The sequence below is a fragment of the Coregonus clupeaformis genome, chromosome 19 (assembly GCF_020615455.1).
Source record: "Coregonus clupeaformis isolate EN_2021a chromosome 19, ASM2061545v1, whole genome shotgun sequence".
Taxonomy (NCBI): domain Eukaryota; kingdom Metazoa; phylum Chordata; class Actinopteri; order Salmoniformes; family Salmonidae; genus Coregonus; species Coregonus clupeaformis.
In genome coordinates, this window is record NC_059210.1 from 10,740,991 (window position 1) to 10,755,457 (window position 14,467).

Consider the following 14,467-nt stretch of genomic DNA (forward strand, 5'->3'; position numbering starts at 1 on the left):
GTCCGGAGCAACTGGTGCTCTCATGCATGTTCAGTGTTGCTTGCCTCAATGCGAGCATAGAAGGCATTTAGCTCGTCTGGTAGGAATTACGTCACTGGGCAGCTCGCGGCTGGGTTTCCCTTTGAAATCCATGATAGTTTTCAAGCCCTGCCAAATCCGACGAGCATCAGAGCCGGCGTAGATCTTATCCTTGTATTGGTGGTTTGCCTGTTTGATGGCTCGTCGAAGGTTGTAGCGGGATTTCTTATAAGCGTTTTATTAGTGTCCTGCTCCATGAAAGCGGCAGCTCTAGCCTTTAGCCCAGTGTGGATGTTGCCTGTAATCCATGGCTTCTGGTTGAGATACTGTATGTACGTACGGTCACTGTGAGGACCACGTCGTTGATGCACTTATTAATGATGCCGGTGACTGATGTAGTAAACTCCTCAATGTTATCGGATGAATCCCGGAACATATTCCAGTCTGTGCTAGCGAAACAGTCCTGTAGCTTAGCATCCGCTTCATTGGACCAGTTCCGTATTGAGCGCATCACTGGTACTTCCTGTTTGAGTTTTTGCTTGTAAGCAGGAATCAGGACAATAGAGTTATGGTCAGATTTGCCAAAGGGAGGGCGAGGGAGAGATTTGTACTTGTCTCTGTGTCTGGAGTAAAGGTGATCTAGAGTGTTGTCGCCTCTAGTTGCACAGGTGAGATGCTGGTAAAGTCTTGGCAAAACGGATTTCCGTTTCCTTGCATTAAAATCACCAGCCAAGAGAAGCGGTCTTAGTGCCATTATCGGTTTGTGGTGGTAAATAGACAGCTCTTGGTAAATAGTATGGTTTGCAGCTTGAGGTATTCTAACTCAGGCGAGCAAAAACACGAGACTTAACATTAGAGATCGCACACCAGCTGAGACACACCCCTCCCCCCTTCGTCTTACCCTGGCTGCCGTCCGGTCTAGACGATGCATGGAAAAAAAGGTGAGATGTACACTCACCGGACAGTTTATTAGGTACACCCATCTAGTACACCCAACAGCCTGAATTCTTCGGGGCATGGATTCTACAAGTCGGAAAAGTTCCACAGGGATGTTGGTCCATGCTGACGCGATGGCATCATGCAGTTGCTGCAGATTGGATGGCGGTACACCACCGCTACCAGCCTGTATCGTCGATAGCAGGCAATTGGGTCCATGGACTCACGCTGCTTACGCCAAATCCTGACTCTGCCATCAACATGATGCAACAGGAACCTGGATTCGTCGGACCAGGCAATTTTTCCACTCTTCAATTGTCCAGTGTTGGTGATCGCGTGCCCACTGGAGCCGCTTCTTCTTGTTTTTAGCTGATAGGAGTGGAACCCGGTGTGGTCGTCTGCTGCATAGCCCATCTGTGACAAGGATCGGCGAGTTGTGTGATCCCAGATGCCGTACTGCGCCATTATTTGTCTGTTTGTGGCCGCCATATTTTAGGCACACTCTTGGCTATCTTCTGTATACCCCCCTACCTTGTCACAACACAACTGATTGGCTCAAACGCATTAAGAAGGAAAGAAATTCACATCTACTTAATACTATAATTGAAATGCATTCCAGGTGACTACCTCATGAAGCTGGTTGAGAGAATGCCAAGAGTGTGCAAAGCTGTCATCAAGGCAAAGGGTGGCTATTTGAAGAATCTCAAATATAAAATATATTTTTGATTTGTTTAACACTTTTTTGGTTACTACATGATTCCATATGTGTTATTTCATAGTTTTGATGTCTTCACTATTATTCTACAATGTAGAAAATAATAAAAAATTAAATAAAACCCTTGAATGAGTAGGTGTTCTAAAACTTTTGACCGGTAGTGTATGTAGGAGCAATCCATTTTTGTGAACGGGGTGCATAATAAACTGGCCGGTGACTGTATATTATCCATGTCCATGTTTAGCCACGACTTCGAGAAACATATAATATTACAGTTCTTCAGGACCAGTCTGTTCTCTAGTGACTGTACGTTTGCCAATAGAACAGAGGTTAGAGGCGGTTTTATTTGCACGCCAAAGTAGTCTTGTCAGGGTTCCGGCTCGTCTGCCTCTCTTGCGCCGTCGCTTCCTCTTTCGAGTCCCTGTTATTAGGGCCTGGTCCGAAGTAAGCAGAACGTACAGAGCTGCCGACTCGTTGAAGTAGAAATTGTCATCCAAATCAAGGTCAGTGATCGCTGTTTTCGGTTGTAGGAAATGATGGCGGAGACAAAAGTTAAGATCAGCGTTATACAGCCACAGCTACTGCCAATAGTGATGTTGTTCATCTACCTAATACTATGAGACATTCATGAGGGAATATATTCGTAATATGTCATTGGTAATAACTCATTTCAAGTGAAGCAACCTCACACCCTTAACTCTGTCTTATTTGAGGTGTCTGAGAAGGTGCGTTGTGAAAAAAAAAGGTGTCTGTTCTGCAAGTGCCAAACAAGTATCAGGTGTTACTTCCATAAATACAACTGTGTGTCAAATCAGACCATTGCTCTGCTTCCATCTTAATTAGGACTGACAAACACATACATGCACCCTCTACTTGATCTAGATGCAGATTAGACAGGAGTGTCTACACTTGGCCCCCCACACTTGGCCCCCCACTCCTCCTTTCCTTTTATCCTCCTCCTCCCAGCCTCCTGGAACACAGGAGGCTTCTAAAGGGAAGAATGGCTCATAATAATGGCTGGAATGGAGTAAATGGAATGGTGTCAAACACATGGAAACCATGTGTTTGATGTATTCGATACCATTCCATGAATTCCGTTCCAGTCATTACTATGAGCACGTCCCCAATTAAGGTAGCACCCACCTGTGTCCTGGACTAATATTCTTTATTTCCACATCATTGAGGACCAGGCAAACTGTGCAGCCAGCCTGTCTTTAGTTTGAGTGATGTATGATGATTACATTTCCTCTCTTTTGTTTCATTTTAATTTGTTTGAATGCCTCCTTCTCCTTCCAGCCACTGAGCTTGAGTTATTCCTCACAGTTCTTCTCTGAAGAGATTTGCTTATCCACTTGGTCGCCTCTGCCGCGGCATTAGAGTCAACGCAAATATAATATATTAAGCCTTTCTTCTTTATGCCCCATTTCTATTATCAAATCCTATTATGGAGTGTGTCTGCTCCTGTTGTTATTTCCTGCTTGGGGACGTACTGAATATTCCTTCACTTACCGTATGTCAATAGAATGTGTTCTAAGAAGAAGCCTGTTTGGGGCTGAATGCCTCTAATTCAGATTGAGGTTTTGTTCATTCATTCATCTCAGTGAGAGGTTTCTGAAATGACCTCAGTCTGATGAGAAACCCCAATGTGGGGGTTTGGATGTAGACATGTCGGGCTGGGGGGAATGGGATGTGGAGCTCTTTTTGCAAATAAAAGCAAATAAAAACGTGATAATATTTTTACAAAAATAAACCACAATGTGAGCATCCTCCCGTTACATCACAGAAGAAATGTCTAGATCTAAAATAGGCAGAATGTTTCAATAAGCTTGAGCAGTGAGGTGAGAGAGAAAGACAAAGAGAGCTATCAACATATTTATTATTGAAAACTCTTGTATAAAAAGTATGATCCATCTGGTTCCTTTAGTCTCAATGCATATGTTCCTCTTGCTGTAAACTGCATGCCCAGCGATCCAAGATAAGCATCAAGTTACGTCCAGTTATTGGGTCTAGAACCTCCCCCAGACTGGACTAGACCTTAGTCTTGGGAACCAGTGATGTGGCCTTGTTATTAGACATTTCATTATAGAGAAGATAATTATGAGATTACCTGTATCTTAACAGAGACACTCTAGAGGAACATTAGGTATTGAATGTATAGGTAGACCTATAGATCCATTTCTCAACCAGATGTATTAGTATTATATTCTGCTTTTAGCAGGAAAGTGTTTTGCTGCTTTCCTCTCCAGTATGACAGCTCTTCTTCTTCCTTCTCTTTCTCCCTGATAGGAGAGGAGCTCTTCCTTCTCTTTCTCCCTGATAGGAGAGGAGCTCTTCCTTCTCTTTCTCCCTGATAGGAGAGGAGCTCTTCCTTCTCTTTCTCCCTGATAGGAGAGGAGCTCTTCTCTTTCTCCCTGATAGGAGAGGAGCTCTTCCTTCTCTTTCTCCCTGATAGGAGATGAGCTCTTCCTTCACTTTCTCCCTGATAGGAGATGAGCTCTTCTCTTTCTCCCTGATAGGAGATGAGCTCTTCTGTTTCTCCCTGATAGGAGAGTAGCTCTTCCTTCTGTTTCTGCTGGTGCCAGTGGCAGCCATGCACAGACAAGTTTGTGACTGCTTTTTCAATTACTGGTAATCAAAGGCAGCGATTATTATGACAGCATCCAACACAGCCTGACTGTGGGCGTCAGCCCCCCCCAATCCTGCCATCACGGTCATTAATTTACTGTCAGCCTGCCGCCACCATTCCCGCTCTGCCTCGCCGCCACACCGCAATCTCCCGCCTGAGAGGCTGAGAGCTCGCCCGGAAAATGGAAAGATGGAAGTGAAGAGAGGGAGAGAAAGCGACCACAGAGTGTGTGTGTGTGTGTGTTTGTGTGTGTGTGTGTTTGTGTGTGTGTGTGTGTGTGTGTGTGTGTTTGTGTGTGTGTGTGTGATGGATCAAGAGAAGGGCCCGTGTTGCCTTATCAAGGATTTACACACCAGTTTGTGTATGTGGGGAGGGGGGTTGGGTGTGTGTGTCCCCGGTATGTGTGGATGTGTGTTTGTGTGTCTGGAATGGAAAGTGTGTCTGGAGTGGGAAGAGGCTGTCAGTGCGCACACACACACACACACACTCTGTCGTTTCATCCAACTTGTACTAATCACTATCTGTTTTGCCTGTTAATTTAGCCACAGGAAATCTCCACTCTACCACCACAGAGTCATTAATTAGACACTAACTTCCGGCTTATTCCACTCAAGGAGATGGGGAAGCCGTTAAACTTCACACACTTTCACTCGCCTTCGGTATCACTTGTTAATTTCTTTCGTACATTTTCAGCGAGATGTCTTCGAGACGTTCCCACAGATATGGCAGATATTTTACATGCAATTGCAGGTTCATTCACGTCATCTACATTGATACCACACCGTTACTTTCCTTCATGGCATCGGTGGCTCATTTGTGTCTTCGAGACGTTCCCATCTAACATTTACAGATATTTTCAACATTCCTACTGCCCGTGGACTCCAGTCATCTACTTTGACACCACCTGCTGCGTCCTGTCTGTCGTATTGTGTCATGAATCCATCAGTAGCCTTGTCTCAGCGGTCGCTGTGTCTAATGCTTCTAACGATGACGACAAACGATACCCCCGTTAGTAGTAGTTAGAATATCACTGGTTGGCTGATGTTTTTATTTGCCTTATTTAATATTGTTTCAGCTGTAAATCCTTTCATCACTTTTCCTTTCATATCAGTGAAGCTCCCTATTCCCTGTATAGTGCACTACGTTTTGAGGACATTTGGGACACATTCATAGTTTCAGAGACAGTCGATTAAAGAGCTGAGGTGTTGTCAGGTGGAGTCTGTCAAAAGAAATGAAGACCGGAGAGATCTGACAATAGTTTCCTATATCGGGCTTTTACCTTTCTCTCTCCTTTCTCTCTCTTTTTTGTAAGTGTTGGAGTGCAATTAGTGTTGCAGCTGGTCACTGGTCCTGGGGTCTCTTTGATGGTCTGTCACTGTGGAGAGAGGAGGAGGAGGAGGAGGAGGCGGAGGAGGCGGAGGAGGAGGAGGAGGAGGAGGAGGAGGAGGATGGAAGAGGGGAGGTGGTGGGAGAGGAGGAGGCAGGAGAGGATGGTAGAGGGGATGTGTTGGAGGAGGAGGAGGCAGGAGAGGATGGGAGAGGGGAGGTGGTGGAGGAAGAAGAGGGGGAGGAGGAGGAGGAGGAGGAGGAGGAGGGGGGGCTGGGATGGATGGTGGAGGCTTGTTGGGAGGGTCTCTAGGGGAGGTGGGTTCACCTACAGTATTGCCGGGGCAGAGAGGAGAAGGCGGTGGAGAAGAAGGAGGACATTGAGGTGGAGGAGAGGGAGGAGGGGGGCTGGGGTAGATTGGGAAGCCTCAGGGAGAGAGTACCTCAACGAGGGGGTCACATACAGTATTGCTGGAGCGGAGAGGCACCAGGTGGCGATATATGGGAGCTCTATTTGCTCCCCCTCTCCTCTTCCAGCCTTTGGTCTCTGATCCCCCTCTTCTCCCCTCCTCCCTAAGCGTGTGATACAGTGGGGAGAACAAGTATTTGATACACTGCCAATTTTGCAGGTTTTCCTACTTACAAAGCATGTAGAGGTCTGTAATTTTTATCATAGTTACACTTCACCTGCGAGAGACGGAATCAAAAGAAAAATCCAGAAAATCACATTATATGATTTTTAAGTAATTCATTTGCATTTTATTGCATGACATAAGTATTTGATACATCAGAAAAGCAGAACTTAATATTTGGTACAGAAACCTTTGTTTGCAATTACAGAGATCATACGTTTCCTGTAGGTCTTGACCAGGTTTGCACACACTGCAGCAGGGATTTTGGCCCACTCCTCCATACAGACCTTCTCCAGATCCTTCAGGTTTCGGGGCTGTCGCTGGGCAATACGGACTTTCAGCTCCCTCCAAAGGTTTTCTATTGGGTTCAGGTCTGGAGACTGGCTAGGCCACTCCAGGACCTTGAGATGCTTCTTACGGAGCCACTCCTTAGTTGCCCTGGCTGTGTGTTTCGGGTCATTGTCATGCTGGAAGACCCAGCCACGACCCATCTTCAATGCTCTTACTGAGGGAAGGAGGTTGTTGGCCAAGATCTCGCGATACATGGCCCCATCCATCCTCCCCTCAATATGGTGCCGTTGTCCTGTCCCCTTTGCAGAAAAGCATCCCCAAAGAATGATGTTTCCACCTCCATGCTTCACGGTTGGGATGGTGTTCTTGGGGTTGTACTCATCCTTCTTCTTCCTCCAAACACGGCGAGTGGAGTTTAGACCAAAAAGCTCTATTTTTGTCTCATCAGACCACATGACCTTCTCCCATTCCTCCTCTGGATCATCCAGATGGTCATTGGCAAACTTCAGACGGGCCTGGACATGCGCTGGCTTGAGCAGGGGGACCTTGCGTGCGCTGCAGGATTTTAATCCATGACGGCGTAGTGTGTTCCTAATGGTTTTCTTTGAGACTGTGGTCCCAGCTCTCTTCAGGTCATTGACCAGATCCTGCCGTGTAGTTCTGGGCTGATCCCTCACCTTCCTCATGATCATTGATGCCCCACGAGGTGAGATCTTGCATGGAGCCCCAGACCGAGGGTGATTGACCGTCATCTTGAACTTCTTCCATTTTCTAATAATTGCGCCAACAGTTGTTGCCTTCTCACCAAGCTGCTTGCCTATTGTCCTGTAGCCCATCCCAGCCTTGTGCAGGTCTACAATTTTATCCCTGATATCCTTACACAGCTCTCTGGTCTTGGCCATTGTGGAGAGGTTGGAGTCTGTTTGATTGAGTGTGTGGACAGGTGTATTTTATACAGGTAACGAGTTCAAACAGGTGCAGTTAATACAGGTAATGAGTGGAGAACAGGAGGGCTTCTTAAAGAAAAACTAACAGGTCTGTGAGAGCCGGAATTCTTACTGGTTGGTAGGTGATCAAATACTTATGTCATGCAATAAAATGCAAATTAATTACTTAAAAATCATACAATGTGATTTTCTGAATTCTTGTTTTAGATTCCATCTCTCACAGTTGAAGTGTACCTATGATAAAAATTACAGACCTCTACATGCTTTGTAAGTAGGAAAACCTGCAAAATCGTCAGTGTATCAAATACTTGTTCTCCCCACTGTATGTCTGACAGGTGTAACCTGCCAACACACAGATGTCAAAGAGGGAATTAATCTCTCTAGTTCTTTAAGACCTCTTTGAGCCCCCTGTGCCCCCTCCCACCTCTCGTCTACACACACACACACACACACACACACAGGAGGAGTCTGTGGTGTGCAACGGCTCTAATAAAGGCCTTGTGGAGAGGTCATTTCACGCTTGATTCCCCTCAACACCCCTGATGTGTTTTAACATTGGTTCCCCTCAACACCCCTGATGTGTTTTAACATTGGTTCCCCTCAACACCCCTGATGTGTTTTAACATTGGTTCCCCTCAACACCCCTGATGTGTTTTAACATTGATTCCCCTCAACACCCCTGACGTGTTTTAACATTGGTTCCCCTCAACACCCCTGACGTGTTTTAACATTGGTTCCCCTCAACACTCCTGACGTGTTTTAACATTGGTTCCCCTCAACACTCCTGACGTGTTTTAACATTGGTTCCCCTCAACACCCCTGATGTGTTTTAACATTGGTTCCCCTCAACACCCCTGACGTGTTTTTAACATTGGTTCCCCTCAACACCCCTGACCTGTTTTTAACATTGGTTCCCCTCAACACCCCTGACATGTTTTTAACATTGGTTCCCCTCAACACCCCTGACATGTTTTAACATTGGGACATAACAAGGCTAGCTGGGTTATTTGGTATGTTCCTACTACTCCATGTTGTCTGTACTGTAGCCTTCTCTACTGTATGTGTGTAATGTATTTTTTTAAGTGATGTAATTTCCTTCCATTATCAATGACCTACAGACAGTTTATATGTACATTACAGTAGTGCAAGCTGCAGAAAATGATAGTAATCAAAAACAGAGGACAATTGTGTCTTGTTTCATATACATGCAGACAGACAGACAGACAGACAGACAGACAGACAGACAGACAGACAGACAGACAGACAGACAGACAGACAGACAGACAGACAGACAGACAGACAGACAGACAGACAGACAGACAGACAGACAGACAGACATGAGGGTGTTAAGCTTTACTGTAACAGATTTATGGGAAAGTGAAGGGCAGGTTTGGGCTCAATTTGAATTTAAGGCAGTCAATTCAGGAAGTAAACTAAAATTACAATTCAATAATTTAAAAAAGGCATTTATTTTCAATTACTTCTCAATAATTTATTTTTTATTTTTTAATTTTACTAGGCAAGTCAGTTAAGAACAAATTCTTATTTACAATGACGGCCTACACCGGCCAAACCCGGACGACGCTGGGCCAATTGTGCGCCGCCCTATGGGACTCCCAATCACAGCTGTGATACAGCCTGGAATCAAACCAGGGGGTCTGTAGTGACGCCTCAAGCACTGAGATGCAGTGCCTTAGACCGCTGCACCACTCGGGAGCCCCCAAGTGTTTCAATAAACTGAAAAGTAGAAGCTATTTATTTCAAAAGTTTTAAAATGTCTGAATTTTAAATTCAAATCACTTCCTGAACAGTCTGGTACTCTCCATGAGACGTCCACAGAGAGGACTACTTCAGCGCCACAACTCTGAATATATTCACCAACATTAGCATAATTAAATGAGTTTATTTACCAACTAATAATCTAATATTAGGCTGTAAAAACACTTGAGAGCTTCTGATAGTTATCAAAGTAGCCACTGATCAGAGAACGTCTTTCATCATGAAACAAACTAACTCTAACAGCTAAGACGAGCTCTATACGAGCCAAAGTCAATATGCTTTTTGATAACAAGTAGGCTATGATGTATGGCTACAGCTTCAATAACTGGATGTTTTATACGTTGATGGACTTGGCACAACTACAATAAAATGTTAATGTGGTCACTGTGGTATCAAAATATGCTAATGGATGTAATGGATTGCATTTATGTAGAGCTTTTCATTAGGTCTCATGGCACTTTATATTGCTACTGGATCTCTCAATGTAAATCTCAATCTGCTTTTGAAATCAAAGTCATCCTCTCAAAAGCAATGTTAATGTAGTCTGAAAGTAGCCTAATTTCTCCAGTATATCTGATTTCTCATACTCAAATGTGTGTCCTCTGCATTCACTCAGTTCATTTCCACAGTGTCTACTGTGACAACATACTGGTTAGTGTTATAGTCTGGTTAGTGTTATACAGTGCCTTGCAAAAGTATTCATCCCCCTTGGCATTTTTCCTATTTTGTTTCATTACAACCTGTAATTTCAATGGATTTTTAATTGGATTTCATGTAATGGACATACACAAAATAGTCCAAATTGGTGAAGTGAAATGTAAAAAATAACTTGTTTCAAAAAATTCAAATAAATAAATAACGGAAAAGTGGTGCGTGCATATCTATTCACCTCCTTTGCTATGAAGCCCCTAAATAAGATCTGGTGCAACCAATTACCTTCAGAAGTCACATAATTAGTTAAATAAAGTCCACCTGTGTGCAATCTAAGTGTCACATGATCTGTCACATGATCTCAGTATATATACACCTGTTCTGAAAGGCCCCAGAGTCTGCAACACCACCAAGCAAGTGGCACCATGAAGACCAAGGATCTCGCCAAACAGGTCAGGGACAAAGTTGTGGAGAAGTACAGATCAGGGTTGGGTTATAAAAAAATATACAAAACTTTGAACATCCCATGGAGCACCATTAAATCCATTATAAAGAAATGGAAAAAATATGGCACCACAACAAACCTGCCAAGAGAGGGCCGCCCACCAAAACTCACAGACCAGGCAAGGAGGGCATTAATCAGAGAGGCAACAAAGAGACCAAAGGTAACGCTGAAGGAGCTGCAAAGCTCCACAGCAGAGATTGGAGTATCTGTCCATAGGACCACTTTAAGCCGTACACTCCACAGAGCTGGGCTTTACGGAAGACTGGCCAGAAAAAATCCATTGCTTAAAGAAAAAAATAAGCAAACACGTTTGGTGTTCGCCAAAAGGCATGTGAGAGACTCCCCAAACATATGGAATTAGGTACTCTGGTCAGATGAGACTAAAATTGAGATTTTAGGCCATCAAGGAAAACGCTATGTCTGGCGCAAACCCAACAACTCTCATCACCCCGAGAACACCATCCCCACAGTGAAACATGGTGGTGGCAGCATCATGCTGTGGGGATGTTTTTCATCAGCAGGGACTGGGAAACTGGTCAGAATTGAAGGAATGATGGATGGCGCTAAATACAGGGAAATTGTTGAGGGAAAGTCTGGTTAGTGAGCGTCACTGTGTTCTCTGCCATGTCTCTCTGTCTTTAGAAGATAGAGAGCTATGTCGACAGCCAGGAAATCTGGTTAGTGTTGTTGTCCATGTGTCACGTCTACTCCCGCTCCCCCTCTACGGCGCTCGAGGTCGCCAGTTGACTGTTCATTACGCACACCTGCCACCATCGTTACGCGCACCTGCATGGTATTATGAGACTCCATCACCTTCCTGATTACCTCCGCTATATCTGTTATTCCCCAGGCGTTATTGATTCTGTTCCTGTGTTTCATGTCTGTACACTACTGGTGTTTCTTGTTATGTTTCATTTATTATTAAATTCACTCCCTGTACTTGCTTCCCGACTCCCAGCGTACATTTACACCATGTGTTGTTGACCTCTGTTCTCTGTCTCTCTTTAGGAGGTGGAGCTGTGTCGACTCAACAGCCAGGAGAAGCTGGGCCTGACGTTGTGCTACAGGACAGATGAGGAGGAGGACATGGCCATCTACGTCAGCGAGGTGAGACTAGGGCAGAACTGGGACTAAGCCTTCTTCTTCTTCTTCTTCTTCTTCTTGTTCTTCTTCTTGTTCTTCTTCTTGTTCTTCTTCTTCTTGTTCTTGTTCTTCTTCTTCTTGTTCTTCTTGTTCTTCTTCTTCTTCTTCTTCTTCTGACGTTAGGGAACCCTACTACAACCACTGTGTGGCTCAAAGTAAACATGATAGTGATATACCTATGAAAAATAGACAATACTAGACTTTCATGAGTTGTGACATCTAATATGATTCCTCTGTGTCTTCTGAGACAGAGCTTACTTTAATATTCATGCTGGGAATGTAAATACATGGCTCTTTTTGGTGTAATCACTTAAAGATTGAACCAATTTATTTAAGAAAGAATGAGAAATATTCAATATTTGGAGAGTCGTTAAATTAATTTGATTACACTGACTAAAAAGACATCAATCGCTCTGTGGAACTTAATCACTTCTCATAGCAATAATGTAGATGAAAACAGCTAAAATAAAAGTATTCATCTTTCTTGGAGTGTACTTCCTTGTTCTTCAAATAGAACTGACATGTTGAGGCTACACGTTCTATGCCCACAGTCAAGGCTTTTTCTCTCTCTTAACCCACTTGTTGGCAGCACGTACAAAGCACTATCCTCCTCTCCTCCATTCTGCCCAACTCTCTCTCCGTCTCTCTCTCTCTCCATCTCCCCTCTCTCTCTCTGTCTCCATCTCCGTCTCTCTCTCTCTCTCCATCTCCATCTCCGTCTCTCTCTCCATCGCCATCTCTCTCTCTCTCTCTCTCTCTCCATCTCCGTCTCTCTCTCTCCATCTCCGTCTCTCTCTCTCTTGCTCTGTCTCTCTCTCGCTCTCTCTGTCTCTCTCTCTCTCTCTCCCTCTTGCTCATCTCTCTCTCCCTCTCCCTCTCCATATCTCTCTCTCTCTCTCTCTCTCTCTCTCTCTCTCTCTCTCTCTCTCTTGCTCTGTCTCTCTCTCTCTCTTGCTCTGTCTCTCTCTCTCTCCCTCTCCATCTCTCTCTGTCTCTCTCTCTCTCCCTCTCTGTCTCTCTCTCTCTCTCTGTCTCTCTCTCCCTTGCTCTGTCTCTCTCTCTCTTGCTCTGTCTCTCTCTCTCTTGCTCTGTCTCTCTCTTGCTCTGTCTCTCTCTTGCTCTGTCTCTCTCTCTCTCTTGCTCTGTCTCTCTCTCTTGCTCTGTCTCTCTCTCTTGCTCTGTCTCTCTCTCTTGCTCTGTCTCTCTCTCTCTCTCGGTCTCTCTCTCTCTCCCTCTCTCTCTCTGTCTCTCTCTCTCTCTCTCTCTCTCTCTCACTCTCTCATTTTAAGTTAGCTCAGACCTGCAAGGTATTTGCTCCGGAACATGAGCTGAATACAGATCGCAGTAGTCTGTGGTTACTGGCTGCTCTCCTCTCGTGTGTTCAGTCTATAAAAAGTCAAGCCAAGGAGAACGTGCTGCATTCAGAAGAGCCCCTACTGAATGTCAGTATTTATTTAAACTGGGTTTGAGATAGTGGATGGTGTGCCCTGTGTGATGTATTTGTATTTGAATTTATTATGGATCCCCATTAGCTGCTGCCAATGCAGCAGCTACTCTTCCTGGGGTCCAGCAAAATTCATAACAGATTTCACAACATATTAAGTGTGTGCCCTCAGGCCTCTACTCTACTACCACATATCTACAACAAAAAATCCATGTGTGTATAGTGCATATGCTATCGTGTGTTTGTATGCATGTGTCTATGTTTGTGTTGCTTCACTGTCCCCGCTGTTCCATAAGGTGTATTTTTATCAGTTTTTTAAATCTAATTTTACTGCTGGCATGAGTTACTTGATGTGGAATAGAGTTCCATGTAGTCATGGCTCTATGTAATACTGTACGCCTCCCATAGTCTGTTATTGACTTGAGGACTGTGAAGAGACCTCTGGTGGCATGTCTTGTGGGGTATGCATGGGTGTTCAAACAGACAGCTTGGTTCATTCAACATATCAATACCTCTCACAAATACAAGTAGTGATGAAGTTAATCTCTCCTCCACTTTGAGCCAGGAGAGATTGACATGCATATTATTAATGTTAGCTCTCTGTGTACAACCAAGGGCCAGCCGTGCTGCCCTGTTCTGAGCCAATTGCAATTTTCCTAAGTCCCTCTTTGTGGTACCTGACCACACGACTGAACAGTAGTTCAGGTGCGACAAAACTAGGGCCTGTAGGACCTGCCTTGTTGATAGTGCTGCTAAGAATGCAGAGCAGTGCTTTATTATAGACCGACTTCTCCCAATCCTAGCTACTGTTGTATCAATATGTTTTGAACATGACAGTTTACAATCCAGGGTTACTCCAAGCAATTTAGTCTCCTCAACTTGCTCAATTTCCACATTATTCATTACAATATTTAGTTGAGGTTTAGGGTTTAGTAAATTATTTGTCCAAAATATAATGCTTTTAGTTTTTGAAATATTTAGGACTAACTTATTCCTTGCCACCCATTCTAAAACTAACTGCAGCTCTTTGTTAAGAGCTCTTTGTTGCTGTCATTTCAGTCGCTGTGGTAGCTGACGTGTATAGTGTTGAGCAAACATTGTGAAATCACACCCTGATCTCACATTAATATAGATAAATTATACAATGTCATGCACACTATTTTGCAAGTCACCAGACGTACTAAGGACCTTGAATGTCATCCTTAGTGTAGTATGACTTTGCTTAGTATATTATTTGAGAAGCAGCTATGCAGTGTTTATGAAGACTTTATGAATGCTCTATAAAGCCTTTATACATTGTAGTTCATTTAACGTGGGACCAATATCGGTTATCAGGAACATTATAAAACAATAATGACAACTCAAATTGCTTTTCTTATGTAACAGAGTTACACAGCTAGCTTGAAATGTCCCCCATGGAGCTATCAAATTAAATATTTTTCTGTAGCTCAAAT

General features: G+C 44.1%; 1 protein-coding gene across 1 annotated transcript in view; it reads left to right on the plus strand.

The window, feature by feature from the left end:
• LOC121531637 (PDZ domain-containing RING finger protein 4-like) overlaps positions 1–14,467 on the plus strand; it is a 94,990-nt gene that overhangs the window by 66,327 nt on the left and 14,196 nt on the right. The window contains 1 exon segment of the mRNA XM_041836980.2: positions 11,435–11,533. Coding sequence (XP_041692914.2) covers positions 11,435–11,533 — 99 coding nt within the window.